General features: G+C 37.2%; 1 protein-coding gene across 4 annotated transcripts in view; it reads left to right on the forward strand.

Moving 5' to 3' along the window:
- The window catches only part of UNC80 (unc-80 homolog, NALCN channel complex subunit), a 225,572-nt gene that overhangs the window by 103,953 nt on the left and 109,520 nt on the right, over positions 1-12,099 (forward strand). For 2 of the 4 annotated variants that reach the window (XM_043577697.1, XM_043577698.1), the window contains exons 26-27: positions 4,735-4,900; positions 9,989-10,192. In XM_043577697.1, the coding sequence (XP_043433632.1) occupies positions 4,735-4,900; positions 9,989-10,192 (370 nt within the window). The remainder of the gene's footprint in view (positions 1-4,734; positions 4,901-9,988; positions 10,193-12,099) is intronic. The other 2 variants (XM_043577699.1, XM_043577700.1) reach the window with 1 other exon arrangement.

Genomic DNA, 12,099 nt, shown 5'->3' on the forward strand with positions numbered 1-12,099 from the left:
CTAATTATACTGAAGCCTTCATAAAAGCATGGTGATACATCTACTTTTCATTTTTCAAATTTTTTTTGGTCCCCATTTAGATCCATTGTGATTTTTGAAAATAAGAATCTTAAAGTCTTACTCAGTTATTTTTGTTCTCCCTTTCAACTCCACAAAGCTATAGTTTAGTGTCCCTTGTCATTATAACAAGTTTCATTTTTAAAAAGTCAACCAGATCTGTTAAAAATTACTGTATAACCAACTGGCAGACTAGTAGAAAATGGCAAGAAATTAAGCTAAATGATCCTTTGGTCATTCAGTCAATGAGAGGAAGGTTTTCACTGCTATATCACCCTGAACAAGGTCTCAGGGATCTTTTATTCAATATACTAGGACTTTCATTGTCAAAGGTAGATTTATGTATTATGTTGAGATGTGACCTTTATAAAATAAATGGGAAGAAGATTTTTCTCCTGTTTAATCTAACAATAGTTGATGGTAAACAAAAAGAAAAAACACCCTTCAAGTTACCTTCCAACCTACTATAAGGAAACCAGTATGATAAAACTGTTTTACCAACACAGAAGCTGTTAAAAATTAAATTATTAATTAAAATTAAATTATTAAATAAAATTAAAATATTATCTTAGCAAAATGCCTCTGGCAAGAGTATTTATGGATCTTCAGATTTTTTTTAATTCAGTAACATTTTTAATAATAGTAAAAAAAACAACCACCCTAATATATGAAATAATAAAAGTATAAGGTAGTAAAATAATCACATGAGATGCTATGGATATTCTAGAATCTGAGGATTGAGAATGGAAGAAAATCAGGGACATAAACTTTCTATCAAGAAAAAAAGTTTTTTCTGGGAACGCAAGCTGGTGCAGCCACTCTGGAAAACAGTATGGAGGTTCCTCAAAAAACTAAAAATAGAACTACCCTACAACCCAGCAATTGCACTACTAGGCATTTATCCATGGGATACAGGTGTGTTGTTTCAAAGGGACACATGCACCCCCATGTTTATAGCAGCATTATCAACAATAGCCAAAGTATGGAAAGAGCCCAAATGTCCATCTATGGATGAATGGATAAAGCAGATGTGGTATACATATATACAATGGAGTATTACCCGGCAATCAAAAAGAATGAAATCTTGCCATTTGCAACTATGTGGATGGGACTGAAGGGTATTATGCTAAGTGAAATTAGTCAGTCAGAGAAAGACAAAAATCATATGACTTCACTCATATGAAAACTTTAAGAGACAAAACAGATGAACATAAGGGAGGGGAAACAAAAATAATATAAAAACAGAGAGGGGGACGAAACAGAAGAGACTCATAAATATGGAGAACAAACTGAGGGGTTGTGGGAGGGGGGATGGGCTAAATGGGTAAGGGACACTAAGGAATCTACTCCTGAAATCATTGTTGCATTATCTGCTAACTAATTTGGATGTAAAATTTTAAAAAATTAAAAATAAAGCAAGTTAAAAGAAAAAAAAAGAAAAAGAAAGAAAAAAAAAGTCTTTTTGTCAGAAATTTCCATAAGACCCTTTCTTTTTTTTTTTTAATTTTTTTTTAAACGTTTATTTATTTTTGAGACAGAGAGAGACAGAGCATGAATGGGGGAGGGGCAGAGAGAGAGAGGGAGACACAGAATCAGAAACAGCCTCCAGGCTCTGAGCTGTCAGCACAGAGCCCCACGCGGGGCTTGAACTCATGAACCGAGAGATCATGACCTGAGCCGAAGTCGGACGCTTAACAGACTGAGCCACCCAGGCGCCCCATAAGACCCTTTCTAAAATGGATGGGATTTTCGTGCAAAATATCGGTTTGAAGAAGTCCTAGTTATACCCAAATTGTTGGGAGAGTAATCAAAAGAATCTGAAGTACAAATAATTAAAATAAAAGTTAATTAGTTTATCCACAGTTGTTTCTTGGAGAGGGTCAGGAAATCCCAGGAGGCCACTCACTGGATTGGTGGGGGCATAGAGGTGAAAGAAAAGGCAAAATGACATCAAAAGCTTTTAAAAATTATTAAAATACGTTTTTACCAACTTAATTTTTTCTCAGATCCCTAGATACAATTTAAATAATGGGTTTTTTGGTTTTTTTAAGAGCTTCTGGTAGCATTTTTATTCATTGTTTCATAAGCCATACTAACAAATAATGTTTTTAAAAAAGAAAAAGAAAAAATAGCTTTGTTACAAGATTTATAATCAAAATAGCATAATAATCAAATTTTTCTAAATGTTAATTTTCAAACAATATTGAGAACAATAAAGAAATCATTTTTGAATAGAGAATTTTGTTTGTAAAACTGCTGGTCTATTCAAATGTTTACCAACTGAATTAGTGAAACCAATAACCACTGGCCAAGCAACATGAATTAAAACAAGTAATTCTCCTCCAACGGATAGATGAGTCCACCATAATAAAGTAAAAAGCAGTAAGGAAGTCTCTTGTCTACACTCATTCATTAGAGAAAGCAACATATTGGATGCTTTTATGCAAGATTTTGCTAGAGGCTATGCCAAATGTGCTGATGGAATTTAACAAATTGGGTTATGAAAAATATACTGCTGGATTCCAAATGTTCCTAAAGTTAAAAAATCAGAAGCAAAACACAATTCACATATACCAAGGCTAACTGATGGTTGTTTATTGAGAATAAGACTATGAACAAGGTGGTGTGATAGTTACAGGAAAGGGAATAGGGAGGTTACAGAGGTAATTATATTGAAACAGGAGAGCCAACATATAAGAAATTATTTCCCGGCCACAAAGAGTGGCCATGAAAAGGGGGCAGAAGGGCCATGGTTTGCCATAGAAGGGGCTGGAAAGACCTGAAGAACATTTCTATAAGAGGTCACATTTGAATGTAGCTTTGAAAGATAGATGGGATTTTGACAAATGGATAAAAGAAGAAATTGGGACTGCTTTTGAGAATCAGAGTTTTTACATTACTTTTTGTCCCAAGTAAGAAATTTATCTAATTAAGTTTGGCTAACAAAATTGAAAATATATTAGGTTTTCTACTTGTTTTCTAAAAGGGATTAATTTCAGGGAAGCAATTGTATTCCTAGAATATTTTTTGACAATGCTAAATAGATTCTATGTAGTTCCTTTATTTTTCTAGATGTGATGTAATTTTCTAGGTACCAAAATGTAACTTCTGTTCTTAATCAAAAGGAAAAGAAGAAACAACATGTAGAGTCTAAAGTTTCATTTATTAATAACAATTAAAATCATTAGATTTTAATTTTGGTGCAAACTAGTTTTTTTTTTAATTTTTTTTTGTTTTCCATGTCTAGTTGAATCTGAGAACTTACATCGTATTTGGGGGGAAAATGCTCTATAGAAATAAAATTAGCATTTTATATAGTTTTCCTTTATTAACTCCTCCGAGAGTGTTTTACAGCTAACAATTAAATATGATCTTCTGGTTGAATAAGTCTCCATTTACAGGACAGGTCAAATTTTCAATTGGGGGCCTCATTGACCAAGCTCCTACAAAATATTTTCCCTCCCCAAGGCTTACTTTAGGTTACCGGCTCACTCTGTTCACAAGCAGATAGTCATGGAACCCCTCTAATCCTGAGGTCCTTCTAGAAGAGAGTGAGAAATATCTCTAATGCCTGATAGTATTTTGAGACTCTGGCCCTCACGTATGAGATTTCTTAAGCCTGAAATGCCTTTTTCCATTTGTTTGCTGAGCCAACTTTAAGTCCTCAGGACAAAACTCCAACATCACCTCTTTATTCATTTTCTATTTCTGTAGAAATTTAGCTACTTAAAAAAGTGTAAACATTGTATCTTACATTTCTAGAAATCAGAAGACTCACACAGGTCTTACTGGGCTAGAGTCAAGGTGTTAAGAAAGCTGCATTCTTTTCTGGGACTCTAGAGAAGACTCTTTCCTTGCCTTTTTTCCATCTTCTTGGGCAACTCACATTGCTTGGCTCATGGTCCTTTTTTCCATCTTCAAAGCCAGTAATTTGGCATCTCTCTCACTCTTCTTCCATAGTTATATTCTCCTTTGACCACAGTCTGCAAAAGCTTTCTGCTTTTAAGGATTTGTGTGATTAGGCCAAGCCCGCTTAGCTAATTCAGGATAATTTCCCATCTCAAGATCTCTAACCTAAATCAGCATGCACAAAGTTCCTATTGCAATGTAAGGTAACATACTTACCTCTTCCAAGGGTTAAGGCATAGACATATGTGGGGGTCCATTATTCTGCCTCCAAATCTGATTTCTAAGTTCCTACTCACTCTCTCAGTCTAGGAATTTATCTTTTGTTTCACTTCTGAGTCTCTGTCTCAGGATTTTGAGTTCGTTTAGGGCAAGAACCATTTCTTATTTATCCCCCAGTACATAATACATTCATATTCAGTACACTCAGTGTATAATCATTTAATAAACACATGAATGCCAAAGATGTAGGCTAAACTGTGGACAAAGTGTTAGAAGGGGAGCAAGCTAATTCTAGATTTGGAACAAGGTCTGTGCTTTTTGAAGATAAAGTATGAAGAAAAGGGAAAAACTATGAGTTAGAGAAGTTTTTTTTTTTTAATTCAAGAAATATGTCTATTGGCCACAACCTGAAATTGGCATTAGATAAAGAAGAATTTGGCTCTGTGCAAATTCAGCTGTGTGCAATTCAAAATGGAGGGAGGTTTACCACAAGACCAATGCAGCACTGAGGAGATGCCAGCATTCATGTACTCCTCACTAACATTGCAGGACTTAGAGAGCTGCAGACTTCGTTTGGATCCTGAGTTGGATCGGCACAGATATGAGAGGAAGATCAGCTTTGCTGGGGTCCTGGATGAAAATGAAGACTCAAAAGATTCCCTCCACAGTAGTAGCCACACCCTCAAATCAGATGCAGGTGCCGAGGAGAAGAAAGGTATGGAAAGCAAGAATTTTTTTTCCTGTTTCAGTGTTTCTCATAGGATATTTGGCCTGGGGTCTAAACCACAGAATTGTGCACCCAAAGTCCAAAACTGTTGTCTTCATACAGTACTGTGTCCACTTAATGAGGTAGGAAACCACGCTAGTTAGCAGCTGGACTCGACAGTCGGAGAAGTTCAGATTGTAATTCCAGCTCAGCAACTCTCCATATCCCTACCGATGCCACCAGGTAGTCATCAGATGAACCATTATTTCATGTACCAATAAGGAAGAAACAATACTTCCAATTCAGCCCTTATGCAATACTTCCTTACCATTTAATTCTTAAAGAAAGAGGACTTTCAGACTTAGATGTCAAATTTTATTATTAATATATATCATTCTTGTGCAGCCAAAGAAAACAGAAAGTATAAATATAATAAATGGTTTAAAGTCTTTCTAAACTATCTTCAATTCCAGGTTCAAATTTCTTAATCACTTTGCAACTCAGAATTGTCAGTGTCCATGTTTTCTCTATATGATAATGTCCTCTGTGTCATTAGAATATTAATAATACACCATTAAATGGGTCTGTAAAGGAAGTAAAGCTGTTGGTGCTAGGTACTTGAGCCAACACGCGTTTGTACGAAACTAGCCTACCCTCATACTCAATACCTCCTTCAAGAATGTTGTCAAGCACATCTGACTTACCACCACACGCACTCCGTCACCCAACTACCATTTGACTCCCTGGTGTTAAAAGACACTCTGGCACCCATTCTGTACATCTTGTTGCTGGTGCTTTAGATGCTCACATGGACATAAGCAATAGCAAACGTGTCACGACAGCTACCTGGCACTAGTGATCTTAAGATGGCCTCAACTGTAACACAAATATCAATTTCAGATATATGAAAATGTGAAAATGTGCACTTCAAATGGTAAAATATAACAACCAGCTCTATGACCTTGTCCAAGTTACTGACCCTCTAAGCCATAGTTTCCTGCTCTGGAAAATTAGGTTATTAACACTTACCACATTGTGATATTGAAAGCTTTAAATGAGACAATACGAGCAAAGCATAAACGTAGTACCTGGTACCTAGATTTGGTATAGGATAAATAATTGTTGTCACTGTGGTAGGTTTTATTAATATAATGAGTATACAGACTACAACCGCAGAAAATTCTAAATATAAGCTAAAGATTACCAAGTTTTAAGTTGCTTTCAAGGGATCCTTAAACTGTTAACTTCTCTGATTTTGCTACTTCTTTTTTTTTTTTTTTTTTGGCTATTTCTTAAACTCTACCACCCTTCGTTGTGTTTTTCTAATGAATTTCAATTAAAAGAATATCAGTACATTTGTTAAGAGTCAAACACGATTTTATGCATTTATGTATTTTCTGGTATCCTAAAGACAATGACTCAATAAATGTTGGATAACTGAAGGAATGAAGGAATCTAGGAAGGAATAGCCCTGGATAGAGAAAACAGAAAATCTTTAAAATTTTCTAAGAAATGGCTATACACTGGAAAAAAATTTTAATATTTTAAGATCAGATTGTTGTCATGACACTTTTCAAATGCAAATAATAACTATATTGTATTGAATTTATGGTCAACCAAGAATTTACTAGCCAAGTCTTAGCAATTTTTGAGCATGAAGGAGTATCAACTCAATATATTTTTCTACTATTACTTTTTCAGATAACGTTAACTGCATATGATGAAAAACTTACATTTTTAAAGATATCCCAAGGGGATTTTATTTTGCCTATTCAAAGTTATTATGCTAATTATTACTTAAAGTAGCTGAAATAAATATTCCTAATATGGACATGGTTAAACTTGAACAGAGTAAATTCTACGCCATTTTAAAAAATAAAATATCAGATTAATTTTTAAGAACACTTTAATTTCATGTTTATCATTTATGTAAATTTCCTTTGATGTTCAAAACCACAAATGCTTCGTGTTTTTTCTCCTCATGGAATGACTACGTTAATATATGAATGTTGTTTAAGAAGTGAGCAGAAAACTGAAACTATAAATAAAATGAGAACATATTCATAAAACGTCCTTTACTGGTTGGCAAAATCTTGAAGATTCCTAAGTATTCCTTAATCCTTTGACAAGTTGATAGCAGATGCTGAAGTCATAAGTACTCTGCTAAATGATATTATTAAAAGTTTATTTAAAATTTTATGCCATCTGTTTTTATAAAAGCTAAAAATGTTGTTCTTGAAGCAAACAACTTGAGGACAATTCAGATTCTACCAGGCAAAACAAATGTGAAACAATCCTCAAACTAAAATGTCTGCCTAAAATCCCCAAGCAAGGTCTGTCCCATCATTTTACCCACATTCCAAATACAAACGAAGACTGGTATTCCAAAATACAGACACCACGATGTGTCTAATTACTCAACAATCATCTACTGAACACCTGGTATATGCCAGGCACTATTCCAGGGTCCCAGAATACGACATCCAACAGGAAAAATGTCCCACATGTATTTCAGTTTATATTAGCAAACAGCTAAATAACAGGGAATAACATAAGATACTAGACTTTCAAGTAATGATAAATGGTATCAAGGAAAACAAATGAAGGTCAGAGAATTGGTAGTGACCTGGAGTGGGAAGGAGTGTAGTCAGAGAAGGACCCCGAAAGTGGCATTGAGCAGAGACCTGTATGATGTGAAGGAGCCAGTCATGCAAAGCGCTGAGGCAGGAGTCTTCTGAGCAGACAAAACAGTGAGAGCCAGGCTCTGATGCAGGAATGAACGTGGAACATTTGAAGAAGGACAAAAAGACCAACATGGTTGCAACAGAAAGAGTTGAAGTAGAAGACTATAGAAAGAGTAGAAGAGTGGCAGGAAATGGGGTTAGGCAAAGGGCATATAAATTGGATATGTAGATACGGTTAGAAATTTAATTTTGTATAAGTGTGTCTGAGTGTTGTTGGCAGGTTTTGACTAGGAAAGTGATATAATATGGTGTATTTACGATTTATGAATTTAAAAGATGAGTCAAGCTGTGGGAGGGGATGTAAGCCGGAACAGTGAGGCAGTTACAATAGTCCAGGGAATAGGTAATGGGGCTTTCAAAATCCTAGGAAATTTTAAGTGTGAAGCTAGCAGGACTTGCTCGTGGATTTAATGTGAGATGAGAGAAAAGGGAAAAGATGTTTTATCCAATTTAGATGTATTTGTTTCACTTTCCCACTAGTTCATGTTCTCATGGAAGTAAAGGCTAAGACTCAATGCTGTACAAGCTCTATTAAAGGTTTTCAGGTACCAAAATCAAATCTGAATTCTAACTACTGTGTCCTTTGTAAATAATCCATGCCATAATTCTGAGTGCTAATTTTTTTCTGCTACAGGATATATCCAATTATCTTTGGTAGTATAGAATAGGTTCTCAAAATTGAATTTCGTTCAGGTCACATTAATTTGGGGTTACTTTCCCAAATTTGTACAGTTAAAGTTATCATGAAATCATAGAACGCAAGACAGTGTCTCTATAAAAAAAAAAAGGAAGAAGAAAGAAAAATCTCTCTAAGTCTGTTTTCTCCTTCCTAATCTACCTTGGTATGAAATTGTATTAGTAGTCATTAAAAGTGATAATAATATTCTATTTCAGATGTATTTCAGGTAGGTCATTAAAGCCTCAATTAAGCCTAAAAATAATATTAAAAAATGCAGTGGATGAATTTTGTGGTATAATTAAAAAGGAGCCTTATAGTCCATAGTCTTTGTGGAATTTAATCAACTGCACAGCAAGAGTTTCTATCCAGATGTAAGATTCTATCCAGATGTGTTCAGGGCACTCCACGAGGCCTTTGCCAGCTCAGTGGTGATGGTTTTAGTCTTTCTCAATCGCAAGATTAAGTCAGAGATTAAACACTGCACATTATTCAACAGAAATTCTTATAGGCTCCTTTTTTGGCATTGAAAGTAGACATTTAATTACCATTTTGTAGAGCTGTACAAGCTCGATCATGGTCACATACTCTCCTGCGAGTTAGAACCCAAGACTAAAATGCAACCTTCCTGATTGGAACTTTTAAGAAATAATACCTATGCCTTAAATAATTCATAGGAAATCTTCTTACAAAAATAATGGCCCCTTCCTGATAATGACTAAGCTTTGAAAACTTTTTTTATCCTGCCCTTTTAAAATCAATGTGTGACAACACCAGAACTCCAAAAGGAAAGGAAGTAGGACTGTATATGAGTATGGGAAATAAGGATGCTTTTGTTAAAAAAAAAAAAAAAAAAGAAAGAAAAGTAGGTTTCAAGTTTAAACGTGTTTCTTTTACCCTTCTATTTTCCTCACCGATGACTGTTTTTTCCAGAACACTAAAGATGAATAATGCATGTTCTTCTTGGTACATATAGACTGTAAGGTTGGCTCAGGGTGTTGCATCATTTGGACTCACATCCCACCCAGCCTTTTGACTGAAGGAAGGATGCTATGACATCACTAGGTGCATTGAAAATGGAACTATTTCACACTCATGTTCACCCAAAGCACACCAGTGAAAACAGATCCTTTAGTGCCTTTGCTGAGGAGCTGAGCGGAACCCGCTGCTGACTGTTGGAGAGAGAAGCGCCTCTTATTTTTATTTCTTAATGAGGTATTCCAAAATGAAGGGGTTTACATGAAGGGGTTTGCATAACTCACATAACTCTGCAAGTCCCATTTCAAAAGAAAAACAAAAACCAATGGTTTGCGGTTTTATCGAATCAAGGAATGATGTTCTGTAAATGTGCTAACAGTCCTAGATAATGCTGCTACAAGGGCGCACTCATGCTTGTGAACCCTGGGCCAGAAAGACAGCAGGTTGTTCCCAGCACTGATGAGCTATGTGCCCAAGAAAGAAGCTGTACCAGCCCTTCCTGGTGGACCCAGCCTCCTGGCTGCCTAACAAAGCTGCCTGACCCGGCTGGGGCTTGGGAGGAGCTCCTGGTGCAGACATGCTGCTCATCCCGGCCGAAAGAGAGGACGCTGTTCAGGGACAAGTTGGGGAGAGCTTGGATCTAACACTGGCTGGGGAAAACTAAGGGGGAAAAAGCCCTATTTTATTCTTTTAATACAGTTCCCAGCAGGAAGATCAGGATAGGAGGTTCCCGCCTGCTCCAGATTAAAGGAACCCGCAGTTTCCAGGTGAAGAAGGGGGGTTCCTTGTCCAGCATTCGCCGAGTCGGCAGCTTAAAGAGCAGCAAGTTATCACGGCAGGACTCAGAGTCCGAGGCTCAGGAGCTGCAGCTGTCCCAGAGCAGGGACACTGTCACTGACCTAGGTAACATAGAGGAGTGGGGTGCGCAGGGACGTGGGGGGTAGGAAGACAGGGCCCAAATCCTGAAATAGTTGAAGCCCATTTTCTTACACATCAGGAGCTGAAGAGCAGAGCCACAAGCTAGACCACTCATTCAGTCTGAAAACCATGCCACCCTTTAGAGCAGGGCTGCTCGAACCTTAACGTGCACACGGGTCACCTGCAAGGCTTGTTAAAATGCAGATTCTAATTCACCAGGTCTCGGGTAGGAACCGTTGACAAGTTTTCTGGTGAAGCTAATGCTGCTGGCTCAGGAACCACAGTTTGAGCAGTGAGGATATACAGTATACGTTAGAGGAAGAAAACACTTTAATGGCAGGACAGATTTTTGAAATCCAGATGTTTGCACTTCCGTTCTGATCAGGACCTTGAAAGCAAAATGTAGAAAATCCTTTGGGGGCAGCTAGCTAAAGTTCTTCTGTATGTTAAAGCATCTATTTCACAGAAAAAAATATATATATATCTCAGATTATATATCAGAGGGGACAGACTGTCTAGACCTGACAGTGAGTGACCTTCAGCAAGTCAGTTAGCATCTCAGGGATTTGTTTTCTCCAACTGTGCAGTGGGAATAATTCTATGCCCCCCTCGCCTACTCTGAGGGGACATTTTAAAGATAAACTAAGGGATGATTGTAAACTATGAGCATGAGCTCTGAATACAATCAAAGGACTAGAGATGAAGTTTGTCACTGTAGGATCCAAAGAGACTTTTGAACTCCAAAATGTGCGAGTCCAATGAGCCTGATGATCATCTTACTAACAAGAAAAGAGTGAGCAAGTATGCAGATAAGACTCACCAGCTGCCTGGAATTTAGCTATCAGGTAAAAGTTAAAGCACATTTTCTTTGCCATTCAGTCCCGTGAGAAGCAAAACAGAAAGTTCCCCTTTCTAGGCAAGTTGTTTCAGAAGTCAGTCAGGATATGTGGATGAATTGTCGATCAAGTCTACTGAAATAGAAGCTGAGTGTATCTAATTAAAGAGAGTCTAAATAGGAATTGTTTCTATACCTATCCACCCTCACCTTTGAAGATAGCTAATTTATGCATTAGTTAAGATTTGGCTTATTTTTTTAAGGAGACAATAGAAAAAAAAAAAACAAACCTGTGACTTCTTTTGTTACGGGTCTGAGGTTGTAAGAATGTCACCAATTAGTTTTGGGGGAAAAGTATTTCAATTAATTATTTGAATTCATTGACTTAGCCTGACCAGCTGGATCAATATAGGCAGGCTAGAGGCGTGGTTTCATCATAGAAATGACCCAGAAAAGCTTTTAGATTTGAGGGCGAAGCTTTCTTGTGTGGTCTACTATGTAGTGAATTCCTGAGAAATGTCTCCATATTTTGCCACAGAGAAGAGTTTGGACAAAAGGATTACCCATGATTGGCCACAATGGCTTACAAATTCCCTTAGTTTTTTTGAGGCACCGTCCATTTTTGAAGTAGCTGTAACAGCAAAGCCAGGTGGTACCAAGAGCAGTGGCACTAAACGTAGTCACAGCAGCAGAGGAGACAGCGGCACACTATATGGCCACTGCAGGTTGCTTGGTGTCCCTCTGTAACTACACCTGCAAGGTCTGGGCAGTCTGGAATGGATTTGGGCACACTCAACCAATAGCTTGCTCATCTCAGCAATTCAAGGACTTGACTCTGTTTCTTCCCTGCTCCCATGTCTCAAAATGGAAGCCATCACAACAGAGATCATAAATGTCTTTGCAATTCCCTGTTCAGCTGGTGGTGAAGGGAACAGCTCCTGTTAACATTCCTCCACTAAAGTCAAGGCTATGCCCTGTTAACCCACTGGGCCACAGTAGTCTGCCCTAGGATTCAAAAGCATGGACAACTCTACCATACCAACATGCTCTCCATAGA

Source organism: Prionailurus bengalensis, chromosome C1 (assembly GCF_016509475.1).
Source record: "Prionailurus bengalensis isolate Pbe53 chromosome C1, Fcat_Pben_1.1_paternal_pri, whole genome shotgun sequence".
Classification (NCBI taxonomy): domain Eukaryota; kingdom Metazoa; phylum Chordata; class Mammalia; order Carnivora; family Felidae; genus Prionailurus; species Prionailurus bengalensis.